Source organism: Acomys russatus, chromosome 6 (assembly GCF_903995435.1).
Source record: "Acomys russatus chromosome 6, mAcoRus1.1, whole genome shotgun sequence".
Taxonomy (NCBI): domain Eukaryota; kingdom Metazoa; phylum Chordata; class Mammalia; order Rodentia; family Muridae; genus Acomys; species Acomys russatus.
The window spans coordinates 83,400,696-83,419,337 of record NC_067142.1 but is presented as its reverse complement, the minus strand read 5'-3'; the positions used below and the strand labels follow the sequence as shown (position 1 = coordinate 83,419,337).

Genomic DNA, 18,642 nt, shown 5'->3' with positions numbered 1-18,642 from the left:
GGCCCAGCCTGCATCTCAGCCTCTGGCCTGCACCATCCTGGGCATTCTCATCCATTTCAGAGATTTGGCTGCTTTTCTGTGTGGGGACTGAAAGTTAATTCTTTCTTGTATTGCGTGAGACCCTGTCCAGGGAATTTGAATGTTACAGACTTTACTGCACACGTGTGTGTGTCATGTATGTGTAGGGATGTGTACGTGGGTGTTCAGACGTGGAGGCCAGAGACAATGTCAGGCATCCCTGTACACTCTACTGTGCTTTATCCTCTTGAGTTAGGCAAGGTCTCACTGACTGAATCTGACTAAACTTGGAGCTTGCCAGTTTGGGGCTTAGGCCAGCATGCCTAAGCAATCCTGTCGTCCTGGCCCACAATTCTGATGGATAACAGGTGTGTATAGCCAGGCCCAGATTTAATGTGAGTACTAGAAATCCACTTGCATAGCAGGGGCCCTCATCTGCTGAGCTGAGCCATCTTCTGGATGACAGGCTTTACCCTTAGTATGCCTGTCGTTGACTGACAACACGGAGGACTCCAATTTTCTGCTTTCTTTGGTAGCGAGTGCTTTCTTACATAGACTGAGCATGGCCTCATGGCTGTTTGAGTCAATGTGACCTTTACAAGTTGGCTTAACCAGAGGCTTTATAACATCCTCGTATGTTCCCAATTCCTCAGTCACCTATGATTGCCTTGAAACCGTGCTCAAGCAAAGCAGAAAGCATGCCTGGGCTTGCCAGTAAGAAAGACATGCAAGCATAAGAGACACTAGGGGAAGGCCTTAATTGTCCCAGTGGAGCCTATCATGGACCAGCGCGCAGCCAGCCATTGTCACATTAAAGAATCAAGCTTCGGTTATCAGTCCCCTACCCAGCATGCTTGAACAAGCCCCAGCGATTCCGAATTTGTCATTCTGACCCACCAAGTAAAGAACAACAAGAAATACCTTGCTCCTACAGCTCAAGAAAAATAAAGGAAGAGGGGGCCATAGAGACTCTCAGAGCCAAAAGATCACGATGCTCTAGCTATAAAGTGTCTTCTAGGCTTGACAGGGAAGTCGCAACCATGAAACCTCAACAGTATGGTTACCTAAACATTGCACAAGTTGACATGCCAGCGTGGAGGGGTGACATTTCACAGGGCCCCATGGTAACCGAAGTGTTATGTCAATCAGTGGTTGCCAGGGGAGGAAGAATTTGTTTCCCAGGGACAAACTCCCACATAGATCATCCAATCCCAAGTGGTCATCCCTAAGCACTTGTGCATGAGTAACACTAGATGGACTTAGTAAGGTGTGTGTGTGTGTGTTGTGTAGAACAATCGCAATTAAAGAAGAGGTCCTGAATTTGAGAGGGAGGTTGGTAGAATGGAAGAGTTAGAAGGAGAAAGGGGAGGAGTTGAAATGGTGTAAATTCACCACACATATATGAAATTCTCAAATAATTTTAAATAAAAATATTCTTGGGGATAAAAGAAATGCCTGTTCTTTAGGCCACCAACATGGGAGGCAGATGCAGCATGCAGTAGTGGTGAACAGATTCCACCGTCTCTCTAGTGGAGTTGTAATTGTGTTTAAGATAGACTTTTCAGGGTTGGCAACAATGTGGCTCAGCCAGAGGCCCCATGTTCAGTTCCCAGCACCAATATGGTGGCTCACAACCATATGTAGTTCCAGTTCCAGGGGAAGCACTCATGTACATATAAAATAAATATAATTTTTAAAAATATGTTTTTCTTGTCAACAGTGGGCAAACAGAAGGAGGTTGAGAAGTTATACACTTAATATGTGGTTTATACCTGTGTGTGCAGATGTATTTGCCAGAGCGCTTATCCATATGTGTGCACGTGGAGGTCAGAGGGGATGTCAGCTGAATTGCTTTGTCATTCTGTCTTACTCCTTTGAGACGAGCTCTCCCACTGAAGCCTCACTCACTCCATACCCACCCTCCAGTTTTAGGCTAGATTATCTGTCCAGTGGGTCCCAACAAGCCATCTGCCTCTGTCACCCCCAGCACCCACCAGTACTGGTCTTTCGGGTATATGTGGCCATGTCTGGCTTTTTACATGTGTGCTGGGAATCTGCACTCAGGTCCTCCTGCTCACACTAACCCACTGAACCATCTCCCCAGCCTCTTTCCCAAATTAAAAAATATATATATTTTGAATTTTCCCAGGAGAAAAAGAGAGAAAAGGAAGGAAGCAAAATTAAAGAAAATAATTGAAGGGTTGTTCCAGGTCAGGTTGATTTGATTTTTGGAAAGAAATATAAACGTGTCTCATCTAAAAATTGAATGTATTCTGGGGACATTCAAAGCCAATGTTTGTGTTGCAGATGACATTCTAAACCCATTTCCGTAAAGACCAGGAGATCTAGTGCTGGCATGCAGCAGGTATTCCTGACAACCCTTACATTTACTGTTGCTCTGAGGTCTCCATGCTGTGCTGCGGGTGGAGCGAAGGGAGCGTCCGTGGACCTCAGAAAGTTGGCCATGCCTGGCAGATACGTATTGGAGCCACACACATTAGGAATTTTAAGAATAGCCAGTCTCACGAAATTTCCAATCCCTCTTGTTTTTGGCAGAACCTAAAATTCCACGGAGATGGCTCATGTCGCAAGACTTCTGTGTGGTGCCAGCCAGCACCGGCGTGGATATCGGCCTGAGGAGTGAGTGCCAAACCAACGTGGCTGCGTATTTTCACGCCTCTGAAAAGGTCTGGGTTTGGCCTCAACTAGGAAAGAGCATTTGAGGTTTGTATTCCGTGCCAGCATTTCAAATGCCATTCACCGGACTCAGGAGACTTTGAACATCAGCAGAAACCAAGGGACTGAGTAAACTTTGAATATTCTTGATGTTCCGACATGCTTTGAACAAGACTCCTTGCTGGGAGAAAGAACAGGGTACTGTGGGAGCAGGATGTTCCCACACACCCCTTGCTGAGGAGCACAGGGGCAGTGTCATTTGAGGGTCGGGAATTCATTAGGTAGAAACTCAGAAGTGATGCCTAAAGTGTTGATGTGGATAGGACTTGACTTGTCTCTTTAGATGGTTGAGGAATGAGACAAACAAGGAGCACGTTGCCTACTGCAATCGGTGTACTTTTTTTCCCTGCAGAAGAACCTGCCATTTGACGCTTCTCATGGTTGGGTATGCTATGCCCATCCCACTTCCCTGACGTACATCCACTTCTTGTATGGCAAATTCTGCCTTCTTACCCAAACCCAGCTTCGACACCAGTCTTCAGTGGCCAGCCCTGGCAGACTGCGCTCTCAGCTTTTGTGCAAATTCGCAATTGTATTTTAAACACAACATTGTGTTTTTAGCACATGACCCAGGGCATTGTAGAAGGCTGACAAGTGGGAATGGCCTCACGTTACCTAACTGTAACCATATTTCCCTTTATGTACCACAGGAACCTTCCACCAATATTAGATGCACCCTTGTGATGATGATTCTTGGTTGCCAAGTTGACTACATCTGGAATTAACTAAAACCCAAGCGGCTAGGCAAGACCCACAAGGGATTTTTCTTAATTAAATAATTTGAAATTGGAAGACCCACCTTTAACCCAAATCTTTTGAGGTGAGAAGAGTCACCTTAAATATGGACCACAGCTTCTGGTGGCAGGCAGCCTACATAAAGGACATGGAAGAGGGAAGAACTCGCTCTTTGCCTGCTTGCTCTCTCCCTCACTGGCAAGCTCATTTCTTTGCTGGCATTAGAGTGTTCTCCAGGATTCCAGTATATACCTAAGGCCACCTAATACTGGATTCATGAACTTTCCATTGGTAGATGACCATTGTCTGACTAGCTGGGCCAAATTTGTAAGCCACTCTAATAATTCCATAATCTATCTGTCTGTCTGTCTATCTATCTGTCTATCTATCTATCTATCTATCTATCTATCTATCTATCTATCTATCTACCTATCTATCTACCTACCTATCTATCTGTCTTCACTCTATCAGATCTGTTTCTCTAGAGAACCCTGACTAATACTATTTTTGCCTCTTAGTCCCATAGTTTACAAACCATTTGTTATTTCCGGACTTTTGTTTCTGAAGCGTCTTCCCTGCCCATCCTTACTAACATCGTTGTCACTCTGCCACCTTCTCATGTGTGAATATGCAACATGAACACGCGGTCACTGGGGAGCTGCTTTCCCACCTGCTGGCCTATGCTTATGTGCTAATTTAAAGCAATGTCACCCCCGCTCTTCAGCACCGACTCGTCTGAGGTTTAACTGAGCTGCCCCTTGACTGGAAATGCAGAAGCATTTCCCATAAAACTTATGAGATAAGCACCATCGGATTCTGTTTATTCTCCAGGGTTCCAGTGGCTGGAAACCTCAGGATTATAGCCCAGGAGCACACCAACGAAACAAAGGTTAGGGGTTACACTCTAGTCCAGTTAGCATGGCTGTTTGTTACAGTTCCCCTTCCAACCCCCCTCTATACAGGCACATCTCCCATGAACCACTACCATCTAGAAAATGGTGTCTAGGGAGCAGAGTTCAGGCAAAGCTGAAACCCCTCTCTTAGCTGAGAGGAGTATGCTATGGTGTGCATACACATGGGTGCACAGGAGGAACTTTTGTCTATGTGAACAAAAAAATGTGTCTTTTGCATGATTTCAATACCTTACATTGTCTCTGATGGAAAGATCAGGTTACCTCCCACCAACATTTGATGCACAGGACCACATAGTACCGATCTGAGCCCAGATGTTTGAGATCTGGGCTGGAACGCCACAACACAGATTGTGTTACCCCAGGGTCACCCCACCACCTCACGCTCCCTGCTCAGCTGTGTTTTGTTACGGCTTTAGCAGAGCGCTGATGTGTTTCCACAGTCTCCGTCTGGTATTGGATGACATGCGGGCTGATCTCGGTGGTTTGAACAGACTGGTAGGGGGTTATACAAACCAGAGCACTTTGCCTTCCCAACAGTAAGAAAACATGTTAGGAATTACTGCTGATAGTCAAGGCATCTCTCACCCCATTTTCCTCACTCCCTTTCATGGTATCCTTTGCTCCTTACTCTTGTTTTAGCCCCCAATACTTTTTAAAGTTTGCTGTCACTTTTATGGTCTTTGAATGTCCCTCTACTCTCCTCCAGAAGGAACTCCCTATTTTAATTGCTTTGTCATCTCAGCCCCTCGAAACTTTGCTTTCATTCCCCCCTCTTCTCTTTTTCCTCTATCCTAACCAAACAACCAGGTCATAAAACTAATAACATTCCTAATGTAAAAGAGAGAGAGGGAGTGAAAAAGAAAAAAAAAAAAAAAAAAGATAATCAATGCAATTTAGATAAGGTGGAAAAAAAATAAAGAAATAAAAGCCCATATGGCATGTGGCCAGCGATTGCTCTGTTTGTATTAATCCGTTCCAGCCGTAGTGCACCAGGCACAGAGCATGTTTGCCACTTAGCAAGCGCAGGAGCTTAAAAATAAACTTTGACAATGTAGATCTCTTTGTCCTGTCAGGAATGGAAAACATTATGTACTTCAAAGCACATGAAGCCTGATTCGAAAATATAGTTTGTGTGGCTGTGGCTATTGGGTGGGTCTTTAAGTCACACAAGACACATGGACGATTTGTGTGTAAATAGTACGGCAGGCAGCCACAAGCTAGTAAGAACAAACGGTGCTGGCGACTTTGATAAGCCCATTCATAAGGAAGGAGTGTCTGTCTTTTGAGTTCCTTGGAATAGCTGGGAGATGATTCCTCATTTTAATCAGGGTTTTCTTCCTGAACTAAACTGCAAAACCAGAGAACTCGAGTAGCTCATTTCATTTGCACAGAGCAGCGTTTGTTCATTTTGAGTGTTTTTGGACAGGAAATCGATCTACAGGGTAACATTCACACACACAAAAAGGAACAGTATGGGCCGATGGCTTGTTAGTACAAGTGACTCTGTTTTGGACATTACGGACAAGAAGCCTTGGAGGAAGAACAGCGTTAAAGATCAAAAGCATGACAACTCCTGATGAAAACATCCCCAAATGATGAACCCACGAGTGAAAAGAAACGTCTACCGTAAGTATCTTTGCTGTAATCAAGCATCTTGTTTTGATTTTTAGAAGAATTTCGAGCATGCGGAGTAGATCTGTGAGCGAGTGTTTGATACAGGGTCTTCGTTTGCAGAATAGTCTATAATTAAACTCTTTGGGTGGCTGCAGCAGAAGGTTCATTGCTGGAATGCCTTCCATGATTCTGCAACGCCGGGAGAAGCCGCAGGCTGGTTTCGGAGCGCTTCGTACGGCAGGCATGGCAGGCGGGCTTTACGGTGTGATGTGTGTGATCCTGGCAATGCATAATCCATCACTGTATAGCTATAAGTCACGCTGAATCTGCACGTTGGTAGTTTATTTATTTGGTTTCACGTGCCTAATCCTGTAATCAAAAATGTGAAATATAGAGATTCGCGCAATGCTATCAGGATTTAGAGAGAATTGTAACTGTTTCCTGGGTGGATCTTCTTCATCTCGCACATCTTCCTATGGGGAAGAGATGTTTGGACTTGGGGAGTGGGCAAGGAGAAAGTGCCACTGCATAGAACGGACTCCTCTGGAACTGACACCTGGATTCCGGCTGCATTTCCTAAGTTTCTGTCCACAATGTTCAACAATTCATCCTGAGACGAATCTTGTCAAGTCTCAGTGTGTTGAGCACTGACACGGTTTTACAAATGTGAGGAAGCGAGCCTCTGAGAACAAACTCTTTGCAGATACTAAATCTAGCACGCCCCACTCTTAGCATCTATCAGAGTGGGTACAGATTCAGTAGAAAGTTCTGGGTGTTGGATAAAGTTGGCTGGTTAGTTCATAGGAAGGTACATCTCTGTGAATTTATTCATGAGTGTGATCGGGAAGTGTGTCCCAAAGGATTATATAATAATGGAATTACATTGTATTGCCCTTGTCAGGAAGGGGTTTCTTTAACAAGTCAAATTTTGGATTCATTGCCACTTTGGTTACTCTTCTTTGATTTACTATTTTTTGAGGAAGGGCATCTCCCAGGAGCATCTGGATCTGTAGCACAGCTGGACATAGCTGGTTTCCAGTCAACATATAAGGCTCTGGTGGTAGCTGGAACAGTGGATAAGGTAATGTTAGGACCTCCGTACGCTGAGGGTGAGCAGACGGCTGAGATACCGGCCATGTCCTAGACTGGACTGGTCACCTTTGTGGTCACCTTATGTGAAAATAAACTGAGAGGTGAATGGATGAGAAGGCCCTTGAGTGACAAGAGAAAGTCATCTAGCAGAGGGGAAATGTAAAGTTCGCAGCAGTGAGGTCACCGCCTTCACAATGACGGACAGCACCTCTGGCAGACTTGGCGCAGAGGTTTGTTGAACTGAACTCGCCCTTCTCTATCCTGAGTAGCAAAGAGGACGCTGCACGTGTGTTAGAAGTGGTGGTGGGATCCTCGGGGTAGGAACTGACGAAAGCTCTCTCTAAGCAACAATCATCAGTAAGGTAAAATGCTTTGGGATAATTACATGTAGCTTCAGGGCAAGCTTAAATCATAGCATGTGTAACATCATATATATAAAAAAAAAATGGCTAAGCTTAAATTATCCCTTTAACAGTTCAGTCAACTCAGGTGTGGGTTTCACAGACGCTGTTACCAGGTAGAAATTCTAACTAGAGTAAGACCGTCTGTAGCAATAGCCTGGCAGTTCTTTTAGGAATTAGTACTTCTTCAGGCTAAAGTCATCTGGGATTGTTATACAGACTTCTGGGACGTCAGTCAAGAGATGATGCAACATCCAACAAGTTCTAACACTGGCTCCCCTCTGTGAGGAAAAGGGGTGCGCTGGGCTACTATAGGAGAGGGAAGCGAGGCGGAGTGTGGTGTGATGGCCATGGCTCTGCAGAGTTCCACCTGGGAGTCAGAACACAAGTTCAAAGCCTGTCTCCTCTCGGCTGTTCAGTGAGAGCCGAGATCATCCACACCACACAAAACAACAACAGAGTTGGGGACTGTCTGCTGCTGGAGGAAGTTGGTGTGCCCTCCAGCTGTCTGGCATCCAGGGCTGCTTCTGGGTAGCAGATGGTAACTTCATGTGTCTGCAGCGTGTTTTTATTTTTCCAGGCAGCAATGTGACATCAGAAGATCCCTAGGAAGAGCTGCACAATGTCTATTGTGGGAGGCGTGGGTGTCTCCCACTGGGGATGTGGGTGTAAAAGAAGGAATGTCAGGCATTTCCAGTCATCACCTGTAAATGCTAAGGATTTTGGAAAAATGCCTAAATGCTATTTCTAGCTTTATGTATGTATGTATGTATGTATGTATGTATGTATGTATATATATATATTATAAAATCTTACTTCTTATACTTATAAAGGTTAAATTAGATCTGACATATAGCAAATGTGAGATAAGAGGGTTAAGCTCCATAGGCTCCCAGACCCTCTAATATTTGAGGTCTGGTCATCCCAGCCATTGAGCCCCAATGCTTCGATCATATTAAGCCTCAGCCAATGATGCAGCTGATAGAAACACTGGTTCTCTGAGTACTGGTCAGCTGACAGACAAAAAGTGTCTAGCAAAGCTTAAAGTACAGCTAACAGATGAGGACCAGCCAGGTGTGGAGGTTCAAGCCCGCCATTTTAGCTCTTGAGAGGCTAAGCTAGGAAGAGCCATCTTCAGTTCCAAAACAGCTTGGACCTCAGAGTGAGACCTTTCCTTAAAAAAAAAAAAAAAACTGAGCAAAACCCAACCGAATGAAGAAGCTGGCCAGCTTGCATGGGTTGAAAGTGGTAAAGAGCTTCTCCTGCCGTTTTCAAGGTGAGGATCAAAATCCATTTGCTTATGGCCCTTGGTGCTTGTAGGACCGTGCAGATAGCTGCCCCTTGTTACTAAAGCTCTCCTGTTAATGTTTGCATACAGCCTGTCTCCTCAGCCCAGAATACCTTCTCATGCTCTTGGTGCAGGTATCTGTAGCAGAAATGACCTTCTGCAAACTCAAGGGCTAAAAATGTCTCCTAGGGCATCTTTCCACAGGGCTTGCAGCAAAGACTTCTGTGGGTAACGTATTTTGATGATTCAATTTATCATGCCTACTTGTTCCAAACACACTGCAAAGCACTTGGGTGGGCCCAGAATCCTTGAGACCTTAGATCCCACATCCTAGTTAGGAAGTAACCCAGCGGTCAGAGTTTTCAACTAGGCAGATCACTGGCATTTGGGCATGGCCATTAAAAATGTGATGTTGCGTCTGTCTAGTGCCATTTTTTCCCACACACCTCCACATTTATGAGCCTGTTTTTTTTTAAATCATCCCCATTGTGGAAGTGGGGGCTACCCTTCATCTCTGCATGGGGGTACATAAATGCAGAAATGAAGCAGAGCTGTTGAGGCGGAGGGTTGAGTAGGTAGAAGTGAAACGTCCCCAGAAGTATCTGACTCATCTCCCGCTCTTAAGTGTTAACTGGGGTCTTAAACTTGAGCACTAATGAACTAACTTTGCGTCACACCATTCACAGAGGCCCATCCCAGCAGACAAGGAGACAAAACAGTGCTACTGGGTTCAGCCCAAGGCAACTGTGCAGAAATAACCAAGTGCCTGAATCCTTTGTCCTCTTTACAGGAGGAGGCTGAGAGTGTCCGTGTCTGCTCATTTGTTTCTGGTTTTACAATTCCTCCTGTGGTCACCATCCTCCAAGCAAAACACCTACCATTTTCATCAGCACCTGCTCGCAAGAGATCATCACAGTCGGGCGTGCTGACTGTTGACGTTGCTCCATAGGAGAGAGTAGAGAAGGGCACTAGACGCCTGTTCGAGATTCCAGTTCCCCTCGCAGCCATTGGTATGCATGTCTGCCCATTGCCCGTGAGATTTCAGACATGCTAGGGTATAGGCTGGGGGAGGTTGAGGCTGTGTCTATGCCCTATGGGGAACCAATCGTCCATGCCAGGGGGAGACTGTCACCATCCAAGCTCATCTAGGCAGGCCCTCTGCTGTGCTCTATGAGTGAGCCCAGTGCGCTCATTGGCTCCTGAGGCCCAGCTTGTGTGGTATTGTATTTTGAGTTGCCGTTGGTACTGGATGAGGTGAGAATGGACATTATATACTACTCACTGGGGAGAGAATTCTGGCAATAAGGCCCTCAATGTGCTCTGGGATATCTTTTCTCTAGCATGACATGACGTGGAGTTGGACAGCTATAGAGCAAGCACATCTCTGTGATTGTGTCTTAGGTGGGCAGTGACACCAGCAGCTGGCACTCTGCCCCACAACTCCTCGGGCTGATTAGCCGCCTCCCACAGGTATAGATTTTGAGGCTCGTGTCATAGACGTCCTGGTAATTTCAGCCTAGCAACTGGATGTCTCCCTTGGCTGGGCTGGGGGAGCTGCAGTTTATAGGTTCAAGAGAAAGATAGGAAAAGTAGGGGGCTGAATATCTCACGTAGATTAACAGCTGGTGATTTTGAAATGTAATGTGTCGACTTTCTATAGTTACACTGTCTATGCTATAGTCATTGTATGTGTGTGTGTGAGAGAGACTCATATGGCTATGGAGAAACTAGGGTGTCTTTCCTCAGGTGCCATCCACCCCAGCCCTTTATTTAAACTCTGGCCTGGAACTCACCAAGTAGGTGAGGTTGGCTAGTCAGCAAAGCCCAGAGCAGAGATCTGCTAGTCTTTACCTCTCTAGTGCTTGGATTACAAACATACATAGCCACCCCTGGAGATTTCAAAAGTTTGTATTAGTTTTAACTCTGTGTGTTTGTGCACATGTGTGTGTAAACATATGTGCACATGTGCACACGAGAGAGAGAGAGAGAGAGAGAGAGAGAGAGAGAGAGAGAGAGAGAGAGAGAGAGAATGAGAACACTCAGCTGCGTAAAAGGCCACTCACATCATAATGGCTAAAAGATAAAATACCCCAACTCTAAGAACCAGGGGGTGATGCTGTGAATCATCTTGTATTCTCATTTGAAGCCTGACTATCTTTTTTTCCCCTGGAAGTATGTATTCAAATTTTTGCCCATTAAAAAAATAACCTAGTTATTTGTAGGGTTTTTATTGGTGGCTTTGAGAGCTCTTCAGAGTTAAAAATATAAGTAAACCCTTCAATTTGTGATGCACATATAGTTTTCATTGGTTGCCATATGCTCTTGGTTGACTATCATATAAAAGTATTATAGTTTAAGCCAGGTGTCGTGGCGCACGCCTTTAATCCCAGCACTTGGGAAGTAGAGGCAGGCAGATCGCTGTGAGTTCGAGGCCAGCCTGATCTACAAAGTGAGTCCAGGATGGCCAAGCCTAACACAGAGAGACCCTGTCTCGAAGAACAAAACAAAACAAAACAAAATTATAGTTTTGTTGAAGTGCAGTTGATATATTTTTCTGTTTGTGGGTCACATCCTTAGTGTATTACACAAATTCTTTTTCTAATCCATAGTTAAAAATTGTTTGGTGTTCTTATAATAAATGTAATTTTATATTTTACATTTAGGTCCATGAACTACTTTAAGCTAGTTTTTGTGGCAGAGGTGAAGTACGTATAAAAATTTTACACATGTACACACATAAACACTCACACACACCCTCTCTTACACACATTTATCCACAGAATTTCCTCTGCACTACAAATCAATTTGGCATGCTTCTGAGAGCTATTTCTAGGCTATCGTGTCCTGTTAACTCTGTGTATAATTTTTATAATGCCATCTTCTCTTGCTTAATGCAGCTTTAGAATTACTTATGAGATCATACAATGCCAGTCCTCTAAATTATTTGTCCTTTCAAAATTAGCTTTCAAGTTATTTTCTATTCCATGCGAGTTTTATTTGTATCTTTCCTCTTTGTGATTGTGTGTGTGTGTGTGTGTGTGTGTGTGTGTGTGTGTGTGTGTGTGTGCACGCCTGTGGGTGTACAAGTGGGTGTGCATGGATATGAATGTGTTTGTGGGGCATATCAGTGTGTAGGTGTGTGCGTGCGTGGGGGAGTATATGTGTGGTGGGGTGAGTGTGGGTGGGTGCATGTGTGTACATGCATGTTTTGAATTCATGTGAGTGTGCATGTGGAGCCCAAGGTTGACACTGGGAATCATCATCTATCGCCCTTCTACCTTGTACACTGACGCAGGGTCTCTCAATCAAACCCAGAGCTTAATGATACGGCTAGCCTTCCTAGACAACTTGCTCTGAGGAAGCCGGCTCCACCCAAGGCAGCTGGGATTACAGACAGGCAGCTGGACCTACCTGGCACTGAATGGTTTCCAGGGTCCTCCCTTGATCCCCCCTCACACTTAGGCTGGAAATGGCTCAATAACCGAGCCATCCCACAGCCACTTTTCACATAGGCTGTTGAATTGATGTATGCCATTTACACACACCCCGGGAGGCTGTTGGTTGGGGTGAATGTTAGCCTCCCATCAGTCTGGGGGGAAGTGACATCTTAGCCATGCCAAGCCTTCTCCTGTACATAGTTAGTTTCTCTGTCCTTGGCATCTTATAGTTTCCTCCTACAGATTCTGCACATTTAATTAGCCAGATTCACACCTGGACATGCAGCGTTTCAGAGCTATTGTAAATGCTGAAGCTCCCGGTGCCAATGTCCATGGCTAGCACGTGAGTACATTGGGTTGACTTTGATACAGTGGCTGACATGGCTCCTATCACTGTCTCTATTTCTTAACTCTTAGGGGCTTCTTCTGAGAAGTGAGCGACTTAGGTTATTTTTAATATAGACCATGTTGCTTCACTGTGACCTTTCCACGTCTTCCTTCCCAGAGTGCAGCTGCCATGTTTTCACTTACCTTACTGCACTTGTGAGGGCCTTCAGGGCCAGGTTGACTAGGAGCTTGGTGAACAAACATCTTTGCCTTGTTTCTGATCTTAGTAAGAACACATCTCTAGCTTTTATCCTTAAACATGAACTTAGAGGTTTACATAGACATTTTTAATCAGAATTTTAAAAATCTGGTCTACCTGAGTTTGCTATCGATTTATTATAGATTGCTCTTATTTTTTCCCCAATATCATTCCTATGACCACGTGATATATTTGTTTCTGAGAGTTTGTTAGTATGGTCAAGTATATCACTTGAATTTTGGATCTTTAATAAGCCCTGTATGTCCAGCATTAACTCCAGATGCCTGTGAAGAATGTTCATGTTTTGTATGTTAATGGAAAAAAGTTAGCTGAAGTTTTCACTCATGTAGGCAAAGGGGGATACTGGCATGAAGTTCTCTTTGTGTGTGTTGCCTTTTTGTTGAATTGTGTAAGGCTGTTGACGGCTTCCAAAATATCTCACAAATCTCCTTACGAGATTCTCAGACTGTACTAATGGCAATTGCATGTTTAATTTAAATTAATATAGAGAAGCCAACCATTAGCAATGGAAAATATTATTCCATCAAAAGGGTAGTAACCCTGAGCATGTATAATTAATACAAATGGAACATATTATTAATAAATTCAGTGTACTTGCCTCAAATCAGTGGATTGGCCAGCATGATCATTCAATTATGAAGTGAATTTAAAAACTACATCTAGCCAGAAACGCTTCCCATTCTCACTTCCTTGTTTAGAGAGAAAAAAACCGTACCTGTGACATTTCTATGAGTTGATGAGGCCATGTCCATTTGGTGTATCCCGCTCCACTCTGTACAGGGTGATAGAGAATGAGAGAGACAGAGACAGGGACAGGACTCTTGGGTGGAGTGGAAACTCACTCTCTAGGCAGCTGATGATACCCTTACCCTGCTTATGGGATGTCAGAGCATCAGATAAAGGAAGGTAGATAGACAGCTTGCTTGCAGTCATCCATTACCTCAGCCTCTTACAGTCTTTCTGTCCTTGAGCGCCATATAGATATCACGTCAGGACTGAGCACCCCAAGGTCTCTCATTCTCTATGCCTTGGCCAGTTTATCTCTGTGCTAATCACCGTTTACTGCAAATAAAAGCTTCTCTGATGATGGTTGATAGATGCCGTAACCTCTGGGTATAATTCGAACCCACAGGAGGTCAGTTTAATACGCTGTCCATTCAGTAGTTATACGGTGACAGTGAGTTCTCCCTTAAAGTCTGTGGACTTTCTAGCCACAGATTCATGGACCCAGTAGCAGTTCTGGATAGGACTTTCAATTTGTGGAGCGGCCCTTAAGTTCAATTGGAAAGTGTTTGGTTACGCCAATGATATTTGTGTCACCATTGCACCAGGAATCCTGTCTTGCCAGGGTGGTTCTAAGATTAATGAGTACTTACCTCCTCCTGCAGCGTTCATGATACCTTTCCACACTGTGAAAGCTAGTCAGTAGGGATGGGCCTTCCAGGTGAGTGCCAGCTTGGCTGCCTCATGTTCTATGACTTAAGCATATGGTGTCTTCAGCAATAGTGTCTTATTGTCAAATTCTGGAGGGTAACCACAGCATTGGCACTGCAGTGTTTGGGGGCTCTATGGGACCTCGCTGGCCAATAACTGCAAAGGAGGTAATCCATTCCTGGACTGGGCTTTCTGTTAGTGTGTCATGCCCAGGAAGGGTATTGTTGCCCTGTTACAAGATAACTCCATTTAAATTCTTTTTATATAAACATATGCATATGTTTTAGGAAGCTTCTAGAGTAATGTTCTGTATAAGCCTTTGAAATGTCTTTAGTGTTTAATTAGCCCTCCCAGTACTCCCTCCCCTGCTCTGCTATGGGATAACTCTTTAAAGTCTCTTTGTGGTGTGAACTCTGCTAAGAATGTTTGGGAGTAAACCTAGTGCATAACTTGTCAAGCTTAGACACATTACTATGAATGAAGGGTAAACTCTGACTACAACAACATTTAGACTTTTTTCTCGAATGGTTTGTAAATTGGCTGAGTCCTGGTGATGACGCTTGTTTTCTTGTGGGGCTATGAACTACCTCAGAAGCCAGCTTCAAAAGAAAGGGGCTCAGAATATTGTCAGCACCAATGCTCTGGAAACCCAGAGGCTCCTCAGTGTGGTATTTGGAGAACAGCCCTGTTTGGGATGTGTGAAATCTAGAAAGTTTACTTTCTTCTTTATGCTCAGCTCCCACACACTCTCAGTGTCACTGGGAGAGGAGACTCTCCAATCCAAATACAAGGGGGTACCCCAGAACCTCACTTTGTCAGCACCCTGCTCCGTCTAAGTCTCATCTTTGGTTGTGATCAGCACTTTTTCGGTATCACCAGGGAAGCATTTTTTTTTTTTCACTTTGAGTGATCAATCCAGTGTTTTGAAAAAGGCACAGCATGGCCTTACGTTGGAGAATCATAGTTGGATATTAGACATTAAAGTTTTTATTATTTTATTTGTTATCTGCTGTGACATCTTTGGTCACGGAGTCCCTGTAAATTGCTGTGTCGCCCTTTCCTTATATGTCATGTCTCTTCAAGTCTATTTGGCAATTCTGAGCATATCTCACGAGACAAGAAAAACGTGTGGCTGTCTTCTTGGCACCCAGGGTTCACAGGATATTTTCTGATATGGTCCCAGACCCCTTTTGGCTGGATATCACGGGTGGCCATTGATATTCAGCCACTACCTTGTACAACAGGGCACAGAGTATTTGTAAGAACCCAGCTACTTTGCTGAGATGCACTGGAGGAGGTTGCAGTCAGAGGCATCCCCAGCCCGCTAACTCGCCTGGAGGCTGTGAGCTTCCCCATGCTTGACACGTCCCAGAATTGAGTGGTGCAACGTCCCTTCCCAAGGGCATAGGAGCACTTGATATCTCTCTTCTCCTTAAGTTTTCTCTTTTCTTACCTATGTCACCTTTATCTTTTCCAAACTGGAAAAGACAAGACCATACCCCAGAGTTCACACACTGCCCCTGCAGGCTGAACATTTGTGGAAAAACTTTGGATTTTGAGACTTTTAACAGCCAATATCTGACTTCTGTGTTCCTCTTTCCTCTCTGCCGCCTGCGAATCTGTGGGTGACTTTAGTAGTGGGGGAGGGTCATGTGAAAAGAGAAGAATTACTAGAAATTAAAGGAGACGTAGCCGAGTTATGCAATGCCTGAGTACAAACAATACGGCTGTTAATACATGGCTTTCTGCAGCCTACAGATTTGGAGACTGTAGGCAGAGGCCCTAAAAATGGGCGCTTTGGGGTTCAAAGGAGCTGCTGCTATTGTGAAGCATTATTATTAATCCCTTCCCCAAAAATCTACCCTTAATTTTAGCAACTTTCTCTGAAGCTTAGTAGTTTTTTTTTTTTTTTTTTATCTCTCACTTTATGATCAGATAGGAAAGAATTTCTTCTTGGAACTCCACAGCTCTTTGGGCACCAGCCAGCTCACTGCTGCAGATGCCTCCCTGCCCACCTCTTGACAAAGCAGACCCTACTATGCTACCCAGATCTGGGAAGCTGAGCGTGCCAGTCCAGTGACCCTTCAATGAATCATCTTTAAAATCTGTCCCCCTGGCTATAAATCTGTCAGCCTCCGTGTTTTTATAGTTTGAGTGGAGCTCTGGGAAGGAATGAGAGCATTTAGGCTGAGGACAAGACAGCCATGGTCAATGGCTGCACGCCCCAGTTAGCAAGCCTGGCCACGCCACCCACAGATTTGGCATGTTAAGACTGCGGCAACTCACATCCATTGACCAAAGGTTATCTTTTAATAAACAACAAATTCTTAAATTTGATTTGATGTCTGTTTTCTCCAAAACCAGATATGATACTATAGAGTACTGTAAATCTAAAAAAAAAAAAAAAAAAAAAAAAGATTTATTTGATAGCAAAACATTTAGCTTTGTAAGTAAAACAAAACAAAGTGAGATGGCTCAGTGCCATGTCAATTCTGACATGGCGGTGACTGCTGCCTTGCATACTGCTGCCTTGCTTTACACTGTGCTTGACCTGACTTTTGTGTCTTCCCACTGTGGCACTTGACTGCATGTGCTGTTCTTGTCACTAGGACTCATGGGGCTCAGGAGATTTTCCTCCTTGGTCCCCTTCTTGGATGGGGCATTTATTTTGCTTCTGGAAGAAAAGTGGCATGAACACCCCTGGGTAGGGATAGGGACCAAAGTGGGACACGTACTCTACCCGGAACAGACCCGCTGCAGCTCGCCGGAACCACTCGATGCCACACCGAGACTCTGTCATGGCTGAGTGAGGACCATGAGACTGGGAATAGAAAGGGACCCTCTTGGAGTGCTTGTGACACGAAGCCACTGGAGCCCCATTCACTCGCGTGCTGTGTGCTAGGCTCCTCTTCCTGGCATTTCAAGTCTGTATAAGCCCACGCCATACCCTAGATTACAGCCCTGATCTCCTGCAGAAAGGCTCGCACTAGCCCACGTTTCTAAGGCACCGTGCTTGAGGATGCCTTGCAGTTCTGTCTCTAAGCTGTGTTGTGTTCTTCTTATGTAGTCAAAATACCGCCTGAAATGAACGGTGCCGCCTTCATGAAAGACTGTGCCTGACATCTCCAAAAGGTGAGCACTACTTAAACACCAGAGCCCATCAGAGAAAAACGAAAAGCCTCAGTGGCTTGCTAATATTATTTTTTCATAACTTTTGAGACTTTTTGTCCCAAATATGTTTCAAGGACCCATTAAAAACAAGACAAGTCAGGAGCCAGGATGTGGCTTAGTTGGTAGAGTGCTTGCCTAGTGTGCACAGGGTCCTGGGGTCAAGATCCAACACCTCAGAAGCAGGAATCCTGGTGCACACCTGCAAGCCCCGCCCTTATGAGCTGCATCCAGGAGGGCCAGAGGTTCAGGACCATCCTTGCCTACATAGTGAGTTCAAGCCCAGACTGGACCACACAGAGCCTATCTCAAAACCAAATGAACAAGTGAAAGACACCCAAATCAACCATCATTGCTCTTGTATGTGTCCTCGGCCTCCACATTAGAGTACGCAGATTAAAACTTATGTGTGCATTCCTCATTCCGCTCAATTATACACATCGGTATATATGACTTTTTTTTTTTTTTTTTTTTTTTACTGGAACAGAATCAGCAGACATGTATCACATTGCAGCTTGTTTATTTGGTCCATACAATATCCTGGATGTACATTTGCTGAGAGGCAATGGCAATGTGTCTTGTGGTTATGGGCTACGATTTCAGGTCTACTTTTCCTGAGTTCAAATCCAAACCCTGGAGCAGAATAATTGCATAATTTTGAAAAGGTTACCTCATCTCTCAGTTTTATCATTTCCTAAATGAGGATGATAACAGTTTGAGCTTCACGGTGTGGTGGGAGAGGTTGAATTGATGAGTACATAAAGTTCTCGGTGCACCCTCAGCACCGGAGGTCTTTATCACTGCTTCTCAGGCCAGAAGGAGCACACACACCTGCTTCTACATATGCGGGATTTCCATCATGCTTTGGGTAGGGATAACTTCTCTACTCTTACCCCTATGTCTCTAACTTTATCTCTTCTCTCACCTTTATTTCCTCTTTTACAAAAAAATATGTATTTTTATTTTATGTGTATGAGTGTTTTGCCTGCATGTATGTATGTATATGTGCATCTGCAGTGCCCACAGAGACCAGAAGAGGGCGCTGGACTCCCTAGAGCTGAGTTACAGATGCTTGTGAGCCACGTGTGAGTGCTGAAAACCAAACCCTGGTCCTCTGGCAGGTGCAGCCAGTGCTCTCAACCACTGAGCCATGCCCCTAAAAGTTGTTTTTTTGTTTTTTTTGTTTTTTTGTTTTTTT

At 44.6% G+C, this 18,642-nt stretch overlaps 1 protein-coding gene across 2 annotated transcripts in view; it reads left to right on the top strand.

The window, feature by feature from the left end:
• Nucleotides 1-5,457: 5,457 nt before the first annotated feature.
• Kcnk2 (potassium two pore domain channel subfamily K member 2) overlaps nucleotides 5,458-18,642 on the top strand; it is a 151,983-nt gene continuing 138,798 nt past the window's right edge. The window contains exon 1 of one of the 2 annotated variants that reach the window (XM_051148120.1): nucleotides 5,458-6,029. In XM_051148120.1, the coding sequence (XP_051004077.1) occupies nucleotides 5,996-6,029 (34 nt within the window). In that variant the 5' untranslated portion in view covers nucleotides 5,458-5,995. The remainder of the gene's footprint in view (nucleotides 6,030-18,642) is intronic. The other variant, XM_051148121.1, reaches the window with a different exon arrangement.